Source organism: Trachypithecus francoisi, unplaced genomic scaffold (genome assembly GCF_009764315.1).
Source record: "Trachypithecus francoisi isolate TF-2019V2 unplaced genomic scaffold, Tfra_2.0 Lachesis_group1, whole genome shotgun sequence".
Lineage (NCBI taxonomy): Eukaryota > Metazoa > Chordata > Mammalia > Primates > Cercopithecidae > Trachypithecus > Trachypithecus francoisi.
The window spans coordinates 39,637,070-39,657,258 of record NW_022681454.1 but is presented as its reverse complement, the minus strand read 5'-3'; the positions used below and the strand labels follow the sequence as shown (position 1 = coordinate 39,657,258).

At 41.8% G+C, this 20,189-nt stretch overlaps 1 protein-coding gene across 3 annotated transcripts in view; it reads left to right on the top strand.

The window, feature by feature from the left end:
• PDS5A (PDS5 cohesin associated factor A) overlaps positions 1-19,054 on the top strand; it is a 170,088-nt gene extending 151,034 nt beyond the window's left edge. For 2 of the 3 annotated variants that reach the window (XM_033214030.1, XM_033214031.1), the window contains 2 exons: positions 5,564-5,916; positions 16,421-17,597. In XM_033214030.1, coding sequence (XP_033069921.1) covers positions 5,564-5,916; positions 16,421-16,424 — 357 coding nt within the window. In that variant the 3' untranslated portion in view covers positions 16,425-17,597. Of the gene's footprint in view, positions 1-5,563; positions 5,917-16,420 lie in introns of all 3 variants that reach the window. The other variant, XM_033214029.1, reaches the window with a different exon arrangement.
• Positions 19,055-20,189: the final 1,135 nt, after the last annotated feature.

The following is a 20,189-nucleotide window of genomic DNA, read 5'->3' as shown; positions in this document are numbered from 1 at the left end:
AAAAGTTCATCTTGGCTGGGTGCGGTAGCTTACACCTGTAATCCTAGCACGTTGGGAGGCAGAGGTGGGTGGATCAGTTGAGGTCAGGAGTTCAAGACCAGCCTGGCCAACATGGTGAAACCCCGTCTGTACTAAAAATACAAAATACTAGCCAGGTGTGGTGGCGCACTCCTGTAATCCCAGCTACTTGGGAGGCTGAGACAGGAGAATTACTCGAACCCTCAAGGTGGAGGTTGCAGTGAGCCAACATCATGCCATTGCACTCCAGCCTGGGCGACAAGAGTGAGACTTGGTGGATCACTTGAAGTAAAACCCTGTCTCTGCTAAAAGTGCAAAAAATTACTTGTCTGCAGTCCAAGCTACTCAGGAGGCTAAGGCACTAGAATCACTTGAACCCGGGAGGCAGAGGTTGCAGTGAACCGAGATTGCACCACTCACTGCTCTTCAGCCTGGGCAACAGGGTGAGACCCTGTCTCAAAAAAATAAAAAAAAAAGACCAGGCGCAGTGGTTCACACCTGTAATCCCAACACATTGGGAGGCCAAGGCAGGTAGATTGCCTGAGGTCAGTAGTTCCAGACCAGCCTGACCAACATGGTAAAACCTCATCTCTACTAAAAATACAAAAGTTAGCTGGGTGTGGTGGTATGCACCTTTAATCCCATCTACTCAGGAGGCCAAGGAAGGAGAATTGCTTGAACCTCTAAGGTGGAGGTTGCAGTGAGCTGAGATCACGCCACTCCAGGCTGGTCTTGAATGCCTGACCTCAGGTGATCTGCCCGCCTCAGCCTCCCAAAGTGCTGAGATTACAGGCGTGAGCCGTGCTTGACTTTTTTGTTGATCTTTAAACTATACCACCCAATTTTGTTTTGTTTTGAAACTGGATCTCACATGCCCAACCCAATTTCTTAATTTTTTGGCAGGAGAGAAAGGAGTGGTGCATAATTGATAGGAGCATCACACAGATCTGACTTGCACCTCTCTTTTCTGCTACTCACTGGCTGTGTGTTGACTAGAGCAGATTGCTTGACTTCTCTGGTCTTCAGTTGTTTTTGTTTTGTTTTGTTTTTTGAGACGGAGTCTCACTCTGTCACCCAGGCTGGAGTGCAGTGGCACAATCTCGGCTCACTGCAACCTCCACTTCCCGGGTTCAAGCAATTCTCCTGCCTCAGCCTCCTGAGTAGCTGGGATTACATGTGCACACCACCGTTCCCAGCTAATTTTTGTGTTTTTAGTAGAGACGGGGTTTCACTGTGTTGGCCAGGCTGGTCTTGAACTCCTGACCTCGTGATTCACCCACCTCGGCCTCCCAAAGTGCTGGGATTACAGGCATGAGCCGCGTCTGACTCAACTGTTACGAAATTGGTAATTTATCTCAGTAAGAATGGCTTGAAAATACTATTAAGTATTCCCCCCTCCCCTGCCACCCAGGATCATATTCTTGAAGTGCTTATCTTTTTATTGCTCGCCATATACTTACGGTGGTCATCAAATATTTTAGGTATTACCCTTGCGTACATGAAATATACTAGGATTATGCGGTTACACAACAGTAGCTTAACTTTTCCTATCCAAACTCTCATTTTCTGAACTCAGCTACATGAGGATACTTTCTGAGATGGAGTCTTGCTCTGTCGCCCAGGCTAAAGTACAGTGGCACGATCTCAGCTTACTGCAACCTCCGCCTCCTGGGTTCAAACGGTTCTCCTGCCTCAGCCTCCCAAGTAGCTGGATTATAGGCATCTGCCACCGTGCCCGACTGATTTTTGTATTGTTAGTAGAGATGTTGTTTCACCATCTTGACCAGTCTGGTCTTGAACTCCTGACCTCATGATCCACCCACCTCGGCCTCCCAAAGTGCTAGGATTACAGCCATGAGCCACCATGCCCACCCAAGGTTACATTTTTAGATCAATCTCTTGCTATCTAAACTCTTTTTGCTTAGTGTTTGAAACACAGCATGTCAATGGATTCAGGTAACAAGTTACCTCTTACTATCAAAATTCTTAGAACCCAGATACCAATAGATTAGAATATTGTGGGATCCTTGTGTAAAGTTAAGCAGTCTTGACTTAAACAAACTTACATACAAAAAAATGCATATTGCCATAGACATTGAGTTACATCATATACTTACAATACTTACTAAAGGGTGGTACATTTGCAAAGGCCTAAGTGTTTATCTAGTACAACCAGCAATCTGTTACCTTTATGGCCTTTTCCTAAAAGTCTATGTAATTTTGAAATTGGAAATTTAAATTCTAATTTCTGTTATATCCAAACCTTCCTTTCAGCTTGATCTGTAATATTATATTGCTCCAAACCCTTACTTCAACTTTCTTTTCTTTTTTTTTTTTTTTTTTCTGAGACAGAGTCTCACTTTGTTGTCCAGGCTGGAGTGCAATGGCATGATCTCAGCTCACTGTGGCCTCCACCTCGCAGGTTCAAGCGATTCTCCTGCCTTAGACTCCCGAGTAGCTGGGATTACAGGCACCTGCCACCACACCTGGCTAATTTTTGTATTTTTAGTAGAGACGATGTTTCACTATGTTGGCCAGGCTGGTCTCAAACTCCTGACCTCAGGTGATCTGCCTCCCTCAGCCTCCCAAAGTGCTGGCATTACAGGCATGAGCCACTGCACCTGGCCCTCTTTTTTTCTTTTTCAACAGTTCAATCTTATTTTCACATTTGTATACACATATACTTTCCCTTTTTTTCTACTATAATGTCGCAGTAAATATTGTTTATAAACTTATTGTGTGTAAAATAATAAAATATACACACAAGCAGCCGGGTGCAGTGGCTTACGCCTGTAATCCCAGCACTTTGGGAGGCTGAAGCAGGCAGATCACGAGGTCAGGAGTTAGAGACCAGCCTGCCCAATATGGTGAAACCCAGTATCTACTGAAAATACAAAAAATTAGCTGGGCATAGTGACATGCTCCTGTTATCCCAGCTGCTCATAAGGCTGAGGCAGGAGAATTGCTTGAACCTGGGAGATGGAGGTTGCAGTGAGCCAGGATTATGCCACCACATTCCAGCCTGGAAGACAAGAGTGAAACTCCATCACCAAAAAAAAAAAAAAGAGAGACATATATATGTATATATACATACAGAAGCACACTTACTGGTGCTTTTATTTCTGTGGGCTGAATATCTCAGAGTAGTATTAGTGGGTCAAAGGATAAATGCATTAGAGCTTTTAGATATTTCCATATTGGTTTCGTGAGAGATTAGAACACTTGACATTTCTAGCAGCAGGGTATGAGAGTACTTTCTTCTCTATATACCAACAACAACATGTTTTACAGTTCATTTGAATTTTTTTCTATCTCCGCTTACCAGATCTAATGCCCTGCTACTTTAATTTGCATTTCTCTGACTGCCAGTATGTTTATTGACCATTTGATGTACTGTTCTGTAAATTGCCTGTTCATATTTTGCCCATTTTAAATTTGTTATCCTTGTCTCATCTAACTCAGCTTCTTTACCCTGTTAGCACACAGGTTTGTGCTTAAGTATTTACCTTTTTAAAAATCAGTTACCTACCGTACTAACCTATATGAAGAACCATACCTGTTTTGTTCCTCAATGTATGCCCAAGAACCCCCACACCTATTAAACTTTCAGTTGAACAAGTGGTTCCTACTCCAGGTTAAAACCTTGATTGTGTTTAGACCAATACTTGGTCCTGTTGTTGATCCATTCCGTTATGTCCAGCAGTCGCCATCATTCCCGAAGATGACTTTGCATATTTCTTCTCTGATCCGTTATGTATTGTTTTCACAGTTCAGTTCCTGCAAGCCATCTTACTCTTGTCCTTTCATGGATTATCTGTTCACTAAAGTGAGGCTTCACATTAAAGGAGACTTCAGGCTGGGCACGGTAGCTCACGCCTATAATCCCAACACTCTGCGAGGCTGAGGCAGGTGAATTGCTTGAGTCCAGGGGTTTGAGAACAACCTGGGCAACTGGGTGAAACGCCATCTCTACTAAAAATAGAAAAATTCGCTGAGCATGGTGGTATCTGCCTATAGTCCCAGCTGCTAGGGAGGCTGAGGTGGGAGAATGACTTTAGCTGCAGTGAGCTGAGATTGCGCCACTGCACTCCAGCCTGGCAACCAGAGCGAGGTCCTATCTCAAAAAAAAAAAAAAAGGAAACTCTAAAGTAAAACACTGATTTGTGGGTTTTCTCACTTAAGTTGTTACTCCTGGGAATTTTCTTTGAACTAAATTTTCTTGAAACATGGAAGATTTGTCACTTATTTTCCCTTGTCTTTCTGGGAATATTTTCTGGGGAAAATGAAAATTAGTTAATTAAAAAGATTTAATCTAATTTTTTCGATGATTGTATTACTCTTTCTCTTTAATCAGTTCAGTTAGAATTATGTCAATTAAAATAATAATTTCTGTGTTTTGTTTTGTTTTGTTTGAGACAGTCTTTCTCTGTCACTCAGGCTGGAGGGCAGTGGCATGATCTCAGCTCATTGCAACTGAGATGAGATGAAAAGTTAAAGAACTTTACGTTACAGAACTACAAAGATTATTATACTTAGATGTACTCATAGACAAAACATGAATAGCATGTAGAATTCTGAAAATACTCTTCTTTTAAGAAGTGACAGATTTAGTACATACCATCAATAAGAAGCACCTTTCATTTGGATGGAGTATAACAACAAAACCAAGTAAATTTTATTTTTCAAGTACTATTTGTGCTTTATATTTTTATTATTGCAATTTTTTGCCCCCCTGAGACAGCGTTTCACTCTTGTTGCCCAGGCTGTAGTGCAATGGTGCAATCTCGGCTCACTGTAACCTCCGCCTCCCAGGTTCAAGCTATTCTCCTGCCTCAGCCTCCCGAGTAGCTGGGATTACAGGCATAGGCCACCACGCCTGGCTAATTTTGTATTTTTAGTAGAGACGGAGTTTCTCCGTGTTGGTCAGGCTGATCTTGAACTCCCAGCCTCAGGTGATCCGCCCTCCTCGGCCTCCCAACGTGCTGTGATTACAGGTGTGAGCCACCGTGCCAGGCCTGCAATTATTATTTTGAGATAAGATCTCCCTTTGTCACCCAGGCTGAAGTCCAGTGGCATAATCTCTGCTTACTGTAACCTCAGCCTCCCAGGCTTAAGCAATCCTCCCACCTCAGTCTCCTAAGTAGCTGGGACTACAGGCATGAGCCACCATGCCCAGCTGATTTTTTAAATTATTTGTAGAGATAGGATCTCACTATGTTGTCGAGGATTGTTTGGAACTCCTGGGCTCAAGCGATCCTCCCGCTTTAGCCTCCCAAAGTGCTGCGATTACAGGCGCGAACCACTGTTCCCAGCCTCTGCTTTTTAGTGAGCATTTATCGAGCACATTATATATGCTATTCACCATGGTAGGTACCAGACACAGTCACTCTCCTCAAGTAGCTTACTTTCCTAATGTGATGTAAGCAGTTAACTGGAAGCCCTCGAATCCAGACTCCTTTAAAATACTTTCAAAACACTCTTTTCTAATAGAGATCATTAATATTTAAGGAATTTGTGTTTATGGAATTGTTTTGTGCTTTTTTAGGAAATTAATTCTGATCAGGCTACCCAGGGCAACATCAGCAGTGACCGAGGAAAGAAAAGAACAGTAACAGCAGCTGGTGCAGAGAATATCCAACAAAAAACAGATGAGAAAGTAGATGAATCGGGACCGCCTGCCCCTTCCAAACCCAGGAGAGGACGTCGACCCAAGTCTGAATCTCAGGGCAATGCAACCACAAATGATGATCTAAATAAATCTATTAACAAGGGAAGGAAGAGAGCCGCAGTGGGTCAGGAGAGCCCTGGGGGTTTGGAAGCAGGTAATGCCAAAGCACCCAAACTGCAAGATTTAGCCAAAAAGGCAGCACCAGCAGAAAGACAAATTGACTTACAAAGGTAATGTATGCCATTCTTCCTGAAGTGGGAATTTAGACGTTCTGTTTTATACATAGTATATCCTTAGTGCCAGTCACCTCAACACCTAAGCATTTGAGAGTGAAACCTGTATCTGGTTTTCCTGGGTCAGTTTATAATAGCATCTGTTATTATCTCATAACCTCCAGTTTTAAGGCACGAATTTGAAGAAAAATCTTTTCTTCTTTGTGTAATTTTTTTTAGTATATGGTATTTTGATATTTCTATTTTCATTAACAAGACAAGTATTTCTTTCGCTTAGTGCCTTTCAAGTGGTTGCAGAGGTTTACATAAAGTAAGGGCTACCTTTTGGATACAATTTCCCATAATGGAGAAAACAGTCATGAAATGTCAATAGGTAATAGGGCCCACTCTTTAATTCTTCATTAATTCTAACACAGGTCAACAACTTACATCTTCCCTACCTTGCCCAGAGAAACGGCTTACCAAACTGTTCATCTTTGATCATTCTTGGGCTGAGATTTCAGACTTTTCCTTTTGGAAATCTAGAAGGTGGCTCCTTTCACCTTGGCCTTAGAACTTAACTCATCCTCCTTTTTTCCTTACATACCTAACTCATTTACCCCTGAAATTAGACTGCAGGTATTTGAGTTTCTTCTAGGGAAGAGTCCCAGATTTGATCAGCTCAGGATACCCCCACTATCCTGCTTCATTATTTTTATAAAACTCAATGTCAGGCCGGGTGCAGTGGCTCGTGCCTGTAATCCCAGCACTTTGAGAAGCCTAGGTGGATCACCTGAGGTCAGGAGTTCAAGACCAGCCTAATCAACATGGTGAAACCCCATCTCTACTAAAATTTAAAAAAAAAAAGAAAGAAAGAAAATGCAGAAAGTTAGCCAGGTGTGGTGATGTGTGCCTATAATCCCAGCTACTTGGGAGGCTGAGGCAGGAGAATCACTTGAACCCAGGAGGCAGAGGTTGCAGTGAGCCAAGATTGCGACACTGCATCCAGCCTGGGCAACAGAAGGAGACTGTCTCAAAAAACAAACAAAAAAAAAAGTCACTGAAGCATGTGTATAAAAACATTTAAAATATTGTCATTTATGAGCTGGGCCCCGGTGGCTCACACCTGTAATCCCAACACTTTGGGAGGCCGAGGCGGGCAGATCACCTGAGGTCAGGAGTTTGAGACCAACCTGGCCAACATGGTGAAACCCCGTCTCTACTAAAAATACAAAAAAAAACCTGGATGTGGTCATGGGCATGGGCACCTGTAATTTTAGCTACCCAGGAGGCTGAGGCAGGAGAATCGCTTGAGCCCAGGAGGCAGAGGTTGCAGTGAGCAGGGACTGCGCCATTGCACTCCAGCCTAGGCGACAGAGTGAGACTCTATCTCAAAAAAAAAAAAAAAAAAAAATTAGCATTTATGAAATTCTGAAATTTTGAACTATTAAATTTCTACATCATCTAAGTGCCCTCTTGGCAACCTTTCACATCCTCTCATGGCATCTGATCCAGAAGGCTCAAACCTGATCTGAGTACTAGTGTGTTTCTCCTACTCACTTCTGTTTCTATTAACTAGTAAGTGTAGTAATGAAAGCCAATATTAGGGGAAAATTTTACATGACTTTCTTCTCAAACCTGGACCTTTATTGAACCTCTGCCTCCCTTTTTCGTTAATATGACAGTATGTATCTTAACGGGTTCCTCTAAGAATTAAATGGATCAGTAGATATAAAGAAAGCACCTAGCAAAAGGGCTATTACAAAATAAATGCCCAACTGTTATCGTTACTCCCTAGTAGCTGGGACTACAGACACATGCTATCATGCCCTGCTAAATTGCTTTGATTGTGCTTTGTCTTCAGGATTGTACTGGTAAAGTCATGTTTCAGTTCCCATTGCAGTTCTTTGAAGAACTGCTTTAGGATCTTGATCCTACTTGTCTAGACTTTCCATCAAAAGCTCTGCTGTTGTCTACAGCTGATCTAGGTGCAAAGGGTTTTAACAGCCATTGAGTGGAAAGCTTGCTCAATTTTAATTTTTCAGTCAGAATTTTGTAAACTGAACCAATTGAAATGACCACAGTGTTGACTATTGTTTCTGCTTTTGTGAGTCCTCTTGAATTGGCAAAAACAAGATTAATTTTTTTCCTCATAATGTGGAGGGCATGATGTTCAACATAGTCTCGACCTTTCCTGAAACAATTTATCCAGCTGGGCATCATGGTTCATGCCTATAATCCTACCACTTTGGGAGGCTGAGGCTGCCAGATCACTGGAGCCTAGGAGTTTGAGACCAGCCTGGGCGATATGGCAAAACCCCATATCTACAAAAAAAAAAAAGAAAAATTAGCCAGGTGTCTGATGTGTGCCTATAGTCCTGGCTATTTCAGAGGCTGAGGTGAGAGGATCACCTGAGCCTGGGAGGTCAAGGCTACAGTGAGCCATGATCATGCCACTCCTCACTACACCCTAGCCTGGTTGACAGAGGATACCCTGTCACACACACACATACACAAAATTTACCAGTTTTAAGCTACCGATTTCTTTGGGGCATTGTCCCATAAACTTTTCCTAAAGCATCAGTGATTTCACCATTCTACCCAAGCTTCACCAGACATTTGATGCTTTTCTTGCTTCAATTTTAGCAGAATTCCTATTGCTCTGATAGGGACTCTCTTCAAACATTTTTTGTTTTTTGTTTTTTGTTTTGTTTTGAGTCGGAGTTTCACTCTTGTTGCCCAGGCTGGAGTGCAATGGCACGATCTCAGCTCACTGCAACCTCTACCTCCTAGGTTCAAGCGATTCTCCTGCCTCCGTCTCCCTAGTATCTGGGATTACAGGCACCCGCCACCACACCCAGCTAATTTTATTTTATTTTATTTTATTTTATTATTATTTTTTTTTTTTAGTAGAGATGGGGTTTCACTATGTTGGCCAGGCTGGTCTTAAAGTCCTTGACCTCAGGCGAACCACCCACCTTGGCCTCCCAAAGTGCTGGGATTACAGGCGTGAGCCACCGTGCCCGGTCTCTTCACAACTTTTTTGAGAGACCAGTCTCACTCTGTCACTGAGGCTGGAGTGCAGTGGCACCATCATGGCTCACTTTGTTCTATGAGAGCACTGAGGCTCAAGCAGTCCTCTTGCCTCAGCTTCCCAAGTAGCTGGGACCATAGGTGTGCACCACCATGGCTGGCTAATTTCTTTTTAAATCTTTTGGGTCTTGCTGTGTTGCCCAGGCTGGTCTCAAACTCCTGGACTCAAGCAGTCTTCCTGCCCCAGCCCTCAAACTTTTCAAACATTTTCAGTGCCTCATACTAGATCCTGTTGAGACATAACAAGTTAGTATGAGTTTATTTTGGTGCAAAAAAAATTTTTTTTGAAATCCATGCATTATTATTTCATAACATTCATTTTCCATGAACTTTTTGAAGATCCCTTATATTCTTGTTTTTGGGTTTTTGTTTTGTTTTTGAAATGGAGTCTTGGTCTGTCGCCCATGCTGGAGTACAATGGGGAGATCTCAGCTCACTGCACCCTCTGCCTCCTGGGTTCAAGGATTCTCTTGCCTCATCCTTCTGAGTAGCTAGGACTGCAGATGTGTACCACCACGCCCGGCTAATTTGTGTTTTTGTAGTAGAGACGAGTTTCACCGTGTTGGGCAGCCAGACTCCTAATATTCTTTTTTTTTTTTGAGACGGAGTTTCGCTCTTGTTGCCTAGGCTGGAGTGCAATGGTGTGATCTTGGCTCACCGCAACCTTCGCCTCCCAGTTCAAGTGATTCTCCTGCCTCAGCCTCAGCCTCAGCCTCCCTAGTAGCTGAGATTACAGGCACGCACCACCAACCCTGGCTAATTTTGTATTTTTAGTAGACATGGGGTTTCTCCCTGTTGGTCAGGCTGGTCTTGAACTCCCCACCTCAGGTGATCCGCCTGCCTCGGCCTCCCAAAGTGCTGGGATTGCAGGCATGAGCCATCGCGCCAGTCCCTTTATCTTCTTAATGCCATTAAACTCCATACTTAAAAATTATTAAAATGATAAATTGTATTTGATATATATTTTATCACAATTTTAAAACTTAGTGTGTTAAAAAACAGCTAACAGTAATAAAGTGCTTATTATAAGCCAAGCTCAATAATAAGCTCTTTGTTTGTTAACCCTATGGCTCTGTGGCTTAAAACAACTCTATGGCTGGGCACGGTGGCTCACACCTGTAATCCCAGCACTTTGGGAGGCCAAGGCGGGCAGATCACGAGGTCAGGAGTTCAAGACCAGCCTGACCAATATGGTGAAACCCCCTCTCTACTAAAAATACAAAATTCAGCCGGGCATGGTGGCACATGCCTCTAATCCCAGCTACTCAGAAGGCTGAGGCAGAAGAATTACTTGAACCCAGGAGGCGGAGGTTGCAGTGAGCCAAGATCGCACCATGTACTCCAACCTGGATGACAGAACAAGACTCCATCTCAAAAAACAAAAACAACTCTATGTGGCTTAGTACTGTCATTCTCTCCAGTACTGTCATTTCCTCCTCAAAGTGGAGGAAACCCAGGTATAAAGGGCTATATAGCTTTTGATCCCTTATATAAATGGGATTATAGGCGTGAGCCATTGCACCCGGCTGAACACAGTTTTAGTAACTAAGTAAAAACAGTAGTTTATTTGAAATAATCACCAGTTAAATTAGACCAACTCTACTCATCTTTTTCACCTCTTTGGGTAGTATATGCGAAGAAAATCCTTGCATTTTAGGGTCAGAGAGGAAAACCGAGAGATAGATCAGATGTTTTTGAAAGTGGCATACTTTAATTGAATGTAACACCCAATGCCAAGAACAAGACTGGGGTGAAAATTAGTTCAAATGGGCTGGGCATGGGGGCTCACACCTTTAATCCCAGCACTTTGGGAAGCCTAGGTGGGCAGATCACTTGAGGTCGGGAGTTTGAGACCAGCCTGGCCAACATGGTGAAACCCTATCTCTACTAAAAATACAAAAATTAGCTAGGCGTGGTGGCACACACCTGTAATCCCAGCTACTCAGAAGGCTGAGGCGGGAGAATCACTTAAAACTGGGAGGCGGAGGTTGCAGTGATCCAAGATCATGCCAGTGCACTCCAGCCTGGTCAACAGAGTGAGACTTTGTCTCAAAAAAATGAAAATTAACAAAAATTAGTTCAAATGATATTTAGTACTATAACAAGACCCTGTCTCTACAAAAAATTTAAAAAGAAATTAGCCAGGCTTGGTGGTATTCACCTGTGAGGTCCCAGCTACTTGGGATGCTGTGGCAGGAGGATTGTTTGAGCCTTAGTGTTCATAGCTCCAGTGGGCCATGATGGTGCCACTGTACTCCAGCCTGAGTGATAGGTGCCTGGCATCTGTATTAGTAGTGACAGTAGGAAATGTTTTGTGAGCAGATATCTGACCTGCCAACATCCATTATGAAGCAAGTACCACACTATATGAGCGGTAAGGAAATGAAGACCTGAAAGGACTTTGCTTAGGTCACTTGGCTAGTGCTACACAGGGCATGGCTTAAGATCCCATCATGTCACTTATTATCTGGTCTGCCTCACATACTGCTAACAGCAGTAGCTGCAGCTGTGTTTCTCCTCTAATTTATTAATTTATGTAGTATTTGGAAAATTTTTTTTTTTTTTTTTTGAGACGGATTCTCGCTCTCTCGCCCAGGCTGCAGTGCAGTGACTCCATCTCAGCTCATTGCAAGCTCCACCTCCTGGGCTCACACCACTCTCCTGCCTCAGCCTCCCAAGTAGCTGGGACTACAAGTGCCCGCCACCACGCCCAGCTAATTTTTTGTATTTTTAGTGGAGACGGGATTTCACCGTGTTAACCAGGATGGTCTCGATCTCCTGACCTGGTGATTTCGTCCACCTTGGCCTCTCAAAGTACTGGAATTATAGGCGTGAGCCACCGTGCCTGGCCGGAAATTTCTTTTCTTTTCTTTCTTTCTTTTTTTTTTAGATGGAGTCACCCAGGCTGGAGTGTAGTGGCGCAATCTTTGCTCACTGCAACCTCTACCTCCTGGATTCAAGCAATTTTTCTGCCTCAGCCTCTCTAGTAGCTAGAACTACAGGTGTGTGCCACCACACCAGCTAATTTTTGTATTTTTGTAGAGATGGGGTTTCACCATATTGGTCAGGCTGGTCTTTATCTCCTGACCTCATGATCCACCCACCTCAGCCTCCCAAAGTGTTAGGATTACAGGTGTGAACCACCACACCCAGCCTCAGTTGATGTTTTGAATGTCCTTCAGTTGAATGGTCAAAATCCTGAAAGTGCTAACTATTTTTATTTCATGTGGAACTGCAGCTTCCACCTTGCTGCAAGATTCTAAACATAGCTCTCATAAACTGCTAGTATTCCCTGTGAGTGATTTGACATTCCACCTGCATTTTCGTGAGACCTGGTGAGGATCATCCTGTTCAGGTTTTTTATCATTACAGTTTCAACCAACTAACTGGTAAGAGAAGACGTAGAGGTGCCAAACCTGAGAGCAGTCAAACACATTACTGAGCTACAGATGAACCTAGGATGATAGAATCAGCTCTCCTTAAGGGCCTTACATCATGGAGTCTGATGTGGATTGCTGCACTAAGTTCAGCCCTGGGTTTTACTTGATAAATAAGGCCTGGCACCCTTGTGTTTCTCTGTGTGTCTGCATTCTAACTCCAGATGCCCAATTTATCAGTCTTATTTTTCCTTGCATGATTCTCCACACTTTTCACTTGCTTTATTTTTCACTTCCCAGATGATCATTTCCTGCTCTGATCACAACTCTGCAGTAATACCTTAAAAGAGCTTGCCTCCTAACCTCACCCCAGTCATCTATAGGTGCTCTTTTGTCGATCTGAGTACAGAATCCCCCCAGAGGGGTACTTCACACCAGCACCACCTCCAGAAAGCTTGTCCAGTTGTTTTACTTGGTATTTGCTATCATATTTTATGATTAATCATTAATTAGTGAAAATCATTTTTAGGCCCTAGTATATGCCAACTACAGTTTACACTTTAGGTTTGTTAACTTCATTTCATCTTCAGCTCTTTTAGATAGATTTCTGATGTGTTAAGCTTCTAGAGCCATTTTAATACCACAGCCATAACTTCTAATATGTGGCAAGTGCTAACCCTTGCAGAATTCCTCTTACTAGGTTTTTACTCACAACATTAGGGTCAATAATGTTTATTTTTAGCTTGATTCCTGCCTATATGGTTCAAGGATACTTTATTCCACCAAAACAGAGAGAGGATACGCAAAATCCTACTGGCCTCAGTTTTAGCTGGGAGTTGATGCTGAGGGTTTTAACTTGTAAAGTTAACATTAGAATTTTTAGATCGGATTTTTGTGGTAAATGTATTCTCTCAGCTATTTGCATGTATGTGGGTTTCAGTAAGTAGTCCTGTTTATGTTTTGGGCTGCATTTGGACTTCTTAGTCGTTTTGCAAAAATTCGTTTAGTTCACCCAATAAAACCAATAAAAATCAGCCATTTTCACTGTGGTCAGGGAACAGTCAACAGTATTAGCTGGACATTAGTGTTGGGTCTCTGATTTCAGTAGTTTAGTTCAGTTGTTTTTCCTCTTTGTGTTAAGGCTATCATTCAAAGCGCAAACAGTTAATGTTTTGAATTGAAAATATGTTCTGAATAGATTTGCTGATCCTTGAGTATGTTTTGCTTACAGTTAAGGCCAAATTCTTCCTTGAAGATGAGCTTGTCAATAAACATCAGTGGAAAAATAACCCCAAATTTGTGATTTCTGAGGAATCTGAATTTAAACAGAATATCTGTAGGGTAACAGACTGTGGGTTTCTAGTCTTTGGATTAACATGTTTTGTTTAGCATGCTTAGTGTGGGGGAGTGTTCAAGGGTCTTAGAATTTGTTTTTCTTAAAGCAAAGAATTTACTGAGTTTTTTTTTTTTTTTTTTTTTTTTTTTTTTTTTTTGAGGCGGAGTCTCGCTCTGTTGCCCTGACTGGAGTGCAGTGGCCGGATCTCAGCTCACTGCAAGCTCCGCCTCCCGGGTTTATGCCATTCTCCTGCCTCAGCCTCCCGAGTAGCTGGGACTACAGGCGCCCGCCATCTCGCCCGGCTAGTTTTTGTATTTTTAGTAGAGACGGGGTTTCACCGTGTTAGCCAGGATGGTCTCGATCTCCTGACCTCGCGATCCGCCCGTCTCGGCCTCCCAAAGTGCTGGGATTACAGGCTTGAGCCACCGCGCCCGGCCTAGAATTTACTGAGTTTTTGTGCTCATTTGTATATTGAACTTTCCTCCCATCATGTGGGTTCATATCTCAAAATTAACCCCTAAGTATATATCCTCAAGTGTGTATCCTTATGTATTAAACAGCTATATATTAGTTCAGTATGAATTTTTTTTAGTAACAAGTGAATTTTTCTCAAAATAACATGAAATTTTTCAGAAGCCAAGTGCTTTCAGTGATGGCAATTCATCTTGGTACATCTTGGTACATCGAATCAAGTCCAGGGGTCTCTTCCAGTGACCTGGGTCTTTCACAAGTCTGTGAGAGCAGCCCAGGAAATACAGAGGACTCAGGGCTAGGAAAGGGAAGCTTCCTGAAGGTGTAGCAGGCAGCTTGTAAATAATTCTTTGGCCAGTACGGTGGTTCACGCCTGTAATCTCAGCACTTTGAGAGGCCAAGGCAGGCTGATCACAAGGTCAAGAGTTCAAGACCAGCCTGGCCAACATAGTGAAACCCCATCTCTACTTAAAATACAAAAATTAGCCGCACTTGTGGGCGCACACCTATAGTCCCAGCTACTCAAGAGACCAAGGCAGAAGAATCACTTGAACCTGGGAGGTAGAGGTTGTGGTAAGCCGAGATCATGCCACTGCACTCCAGCCTGGACAATAGAGCAAGACTCTGCCTCAAAAAAAAAAAAAAAAGAAAAAAAACTTTAATAGCATATTGTTAAAATTGCTTCAAATAATATAACAAATTAATAGTCTCTGTATGAATTATAATAATCACTAATAGTCTCTGTATGAATTGTAATAATCACTTAGCTCTTTTGGCATTGTTACCTTTATAAAATATGTACATAGTAAAGGAGTTTGGGAATATTTCTTTCTCTTTTAGGTGTAAAATTTGTTGAAAAGGAGACAGTCTTACTACTGATCAGGCTGATTAAAAATGTAGAATGGGCCAGGCATGGTGGCTCACACCTGTAATCCCAGCACTTTGGGAGGCCGAGGCAGGCGGATCATGAGGTCTGGAGTTCAAGACCGTCCTGGCCAACATGGTGAAACCCTGTCTCTACTAAAAATAGAAAAAATGAGCCGGGCGTGGTGGCACACACCTGTAGTCCCAGCTACTTGGGAGGCTGAGGCAGGAGAATCGCATGAACCTGGGAGGCGGAGCTTGCAGTGAGCCCAGATCACACCACTGCACTCCAGCCTGGCAACAGAGCAAGACTCCATCTCAAAAAACTAAATAAATAAATAAATAAAAATAAAAATGTGGAATGAATTAGGCAAGTTGGGCTGCTAATGCCTTGCCGCTGAATTGAACAGCCACAGACAAACCAGAATGCACTTCTCAGGGCAAAAGAACAAATCTTGGTGAAGCCAAACCCAACATGTTCGTTCCTTTTCCCCAATCGCATCTATTAGATGAGTTCCTCCTCCTCCCAAAGAGGAGCAGGTGAGAGGAGTTGAGAAAGAGGTCATGTCCCACTCTCCTGTGCTTCCAGGGATCAGAATTTCTCTCCCTATTAGGGAAATGCGATGGGGGAATTCCTCCTTATCTCTTTAAAAAAAAAAAAAAAAAAAAATGCTGATTTTTCCTCCTGGTTTGGTTGGGGTGTTTTTAGTATGCTAAAACGTATGTTTACCCAGCGCAGGAGTCTCGGAAGTTATTTTGCTACTTATAAATTCATTTTGCCATAGTGTCATAAATAGCTTTTATTGTTGTAAGCAAATAGGGCATTGGATAGCAGCACTGTCATTAAAAACAAAAACTCCTTTATTGGTGTTTTGTTTTTATATAGTTTAGGGAAAGGCTCTTTAAACCAAGTTTCAGGTGAAAAAATGAAAAAACTTTTTAAGGATTTTAGATAACATGCCAAGCACAGTGACTCATGCCTGTAATCCCTGTAGTGAATCTGAGAAGCATAGTGAATTCCCAGATCGCTTGAGCTCAGGAGTTGAAGACCAGCCTGGGCAACATAATGAGACCCTGTGTCTGTACAAATAATTTAAAAACTAGCCAACAGTGGTGGTGTGTGCCTATAGTCCTAGCGATCGGGGAGGCTCAGGCTGGACACTGAGCGTGGAGGACTACTTGAACCCAGGAGTTGGGGCTGAGTGAGCCATGATCGTACCACTGCACTAAAAAGCCTGAGTGACAGAGTGAGACCCTGATGCATAAGTTTTAAAAAAAAAAAAAAATTATTATATAACAACTATAGAAATGAAATCATTTTAGTTTGGTTTATATCTTCTCCACATCTTTTCTAACTGTGCATTCTATTCTTATCCCTAAGGTAAAAACGCATTCGCAGAGGGAGAAAATGAAGGCCAAACAGAAGCAGGCTTCAGCTTCTGCAAAAACTTGGATTCACAAATGTCCTTGAACAGAAAATGAAGCTCACTTCAGAACACACACTCTCTGCCTTGAAAACTACAGAAACTATTATTTCCTTTTCACATGACCACAAGTCCTCTGATGGAAATGTACAGCAGAAACTCTTGAGAGAGAGGCTAAAAGCAACTCTGTTCTCACCCTTCCCCTAGACTTTTCTTATGAAAAGTCAATAATTAAGCAAATTGCTTAACACTTGGTTCCAGTTCCTGCCTATCTGGAGTTTAAATGCGTAATACACCATTAATTTCCACGCTGCAGTTTTTATTTTAAAGAAAGTAACAAGATGTCTTTACACTGACACTGAAAATTCATCCATTTTAGAGCCAGGAAGTCCCATGTTACACAGGAAAAAATAGAAGTCTACTGAATTAATTTTTTAAAAGAAAAGAGATCAGATTAAATATTTCTTTGTTTTTCCTTTTGGAAACTTTTATGTATAATTCTTTCTGCCTGCCTACTTTTCTGCAAAAATGAGATGTACAGATTTCGGTTCCCTGCTATGAAAAGTGATGTGGTGGCAATTTTATAAATGTTGCTTTCTGATTTTTATCAGAGTGAGAAAATAATTAAAATTATTGATTTGCAAGTAGTAAACAGTTCATATTTTGATTTCCCCTCATTTTAGTTTAATATAATTTGCAATAAGTGTACATATTGTTGTTTGTTTCATAAAGCATATCACTTTAAAATGGTTTTTACTCCTGTGATTATGTTGGAATATTTGGAATTTTAAAGGAGTAAAGACTGTCCAGCATTTGGTTTTATAATGTTTGTCACCAGATTTTTATTAATGTAAAAAAAGAAAAGTCAATTTTTAAAAAATAGTTGGACTTTGGCAGCTTTGTAAGGAAAGTTGGAGGTGTTTTAGGATTGCTATCAATTTTCAGCATTGTGCTACTGGGAAATAAGTGTTTTGCTTTTGTCTGATGGTCTGGGCTCATTTTTATGTTTATTTTAGAAAACTTGCATCAATATATTATGTCTCAGCATTGTTCAGCATAGGTAATGTGTGCACTTTTTGTGTACACATAATCATATTTAAGTTTTTTGCATAAAATAAATGCTTCTAGATGTCATGGCAGTCTTTTTAATCTTTTTATCATACACTTGCTTGTGAATTTTTTCATGTTAAAGAGCTAAAGTCATAACATGATTACAGTCAACTCTCCATTATCTATATAAAATAGTGACTATGCCTCAGGTTTTTAATTTTAATGATAAACTTAGAACAAAATAACAAAGGCATGTAAGACCTGATTCTGGAAGAACGTGAAATTTGTCTTTTCTCATGTCCAGAGTTCTATCCTGCCCTCATTGTCCACTGTAGAGTCATCTGCAAAGCCCTAGCAGAATGTGCTCACTCCATTTCCTTACACATTCCTAGCATGGGTCAGAGGAAACAACATTTGTGTTATAACTTGGTCTTGATAGGCTGTGGTGTACATGGGAAGTAAAACCATGAAGTGTATCAAAGGTGGATGTTTCTGTTAGAGTGAAGTTTGAGAGTAAATGTCACTTACGTTTCTCATAGATAATCAAGAGTTGGCTGTGTCTTGATTGAAAGATGGGTAATTATTTTAAATATGCATATACACACATTTAGGTATCAGAAGATGCTTAGGGAACAATGGATACCAATGATAGAAAACGATACCTTTACAGGGGCAGAAAAAGCCCTACTCTTCCTTATTGCCTCTTCAGAACCCTTTAGAAAGTATAAAATATTGCCTCCAACATGCTGAAAAAGAGTATCTATGCATAAGTATCAGAGAAGTCCCTCAAGCAGTCAGTAGGTGTGTTCTATTTAGAAAGAGTTTAAAGTTCTCTTAGCATCAGACAACTTGATTCCTAAGGTTTCCAGTGTGTCACCAACAGAAAGTGCATTGATAGGGACCTTTGTCTCTTCCTCCCTTTGATTAATTGCCCGGCGTCAGTTTACCAAGAGTTACATCATATTAAACAAAATGTAGCAGAACTATCTGCATCAATACATTCTTGTTTAGATTTTTGCAGGAGAGGAGTTACTCAAAAGGATCTGGTCTTTGTCTGATGTAAATGGCCCACCCCAATTCTGTAACATGATGCAAGTGTCTGGCACTAAGGGAAGCAAGAGCAGGATTGTAGAAAGATCAAGCTGATGGGGAGGGACTTGTTTATGGGAATTTTTTTAGTTTTCCTTTTTGAAGGAAAACATAAAAATCCCTTAGGAATTTGGTATTCACATCTCAGAGAACTACAACACAAAAGTGCAGACTTATATTTGAGAATTAATGTTAACCCTTTGTGTCTAGTTTGAAGCTTCTTGTATTTGTCTAAAACTACAAGCCAGAATTTTGTATCTCCTTTGATAAAAAGTGTGTATAATGTAAAGTAGTTTTGCATATTCTTGTGCTGCACATGGGCTGAATTTTTAAATTTTTTTTAAAAACTTGAAGCAGAACCTTGTAATTTGTGTAAATGACAAGTGTAAAATCCTACCATAAAATGCTAAAAATATGCACTGTTTCAAATAAAACCAAGAAATGCAGCATTATATAGTAGTGTGGAGCCCTGAATATTCATGTACCCCTGGTATGTCACAAGTTGCTAGAATGTCTCTGCATATTTTCTATTGAGATGCTGGAGTCTGAATATCCTAATTAGAAATCAAAAGCCACCTTCAAACTTCCTGGCTGGGTACTCTGATATAGCTTACAGTGGCTAAGGAAGAACATAGTGGATGATAAATTCTGAGGGACATTTGGAATTTCCAAACAAGAAGTTGGTTTTAGGGGGTGGCTTTTTTTTGAAATGTTATCTTACCCTGTTGCCCAGGGTGGAGTGCAATGGCATGATCATGGCTCACTGTAGCAATCCTCCTGCCCTAGGCTCCTAAAAAAGTACTGGGATTACAGGCCTGAGCCACCAGGCCTGACCAAGAGGTTATTTTTCTAACCTAAGAATTTAAAAGCAGCCTTTGATTCATATTAGTCTATGGTTCATCCATTCATTGCAAGTTCTGCACTCACATATTTAGTTTCACAACAAATTCAAGGCCAGGCGCGGTGGCTCACACCTATGATCCCAACACTTTGGGAGTCTGAGGCGGGTAGATCACAAGGTCAGAAGATTGAGACCATCCTGGCTAACATGGTGAAACCCTGTCTCTACTAAAAATACAAAAATTACCCGGGCGTGGTGGCATGTGCCTATAGTCCCAGCTACTCGGGAGGCTAAGGCAGGAGATCGCTTGAACCTGGGAGACGGAGGCTGCAGTGAGCTGAGATCACCCCATTGCACTCCAGCCTGGGCGACAGAGTGAGACTCCGTCTCAAAAAAAAAAAAAAACAAATTCAAGAGAGCAAGCAGATTACATAAACATATCTGGGATAAGAGGTGACCAGAATGAGAGGTAAGAAAAGCTATTATGGCTGGGTGCAGTGAGTCACACCTTTAATCCCAGCACTTTGGGAGGGCAGCCGAGGCAGGTAGGTCACTTGACCTTAAGAGTTCAAGACCAGCCTGGGCAACATGGTGAACCCTGTCTCTACCAAAAATACAAAAAGCGGAGTGTGGTGGTGCACACCTGTAGTCCCAGTTGCTCAGGAGACTGAGGTGGGAGAATCAGTTGAGCCTGGAAGTCAGAGGTGGCAGTGAGCCAAGATCGTGCCACTGCACTCCAGCCTGGG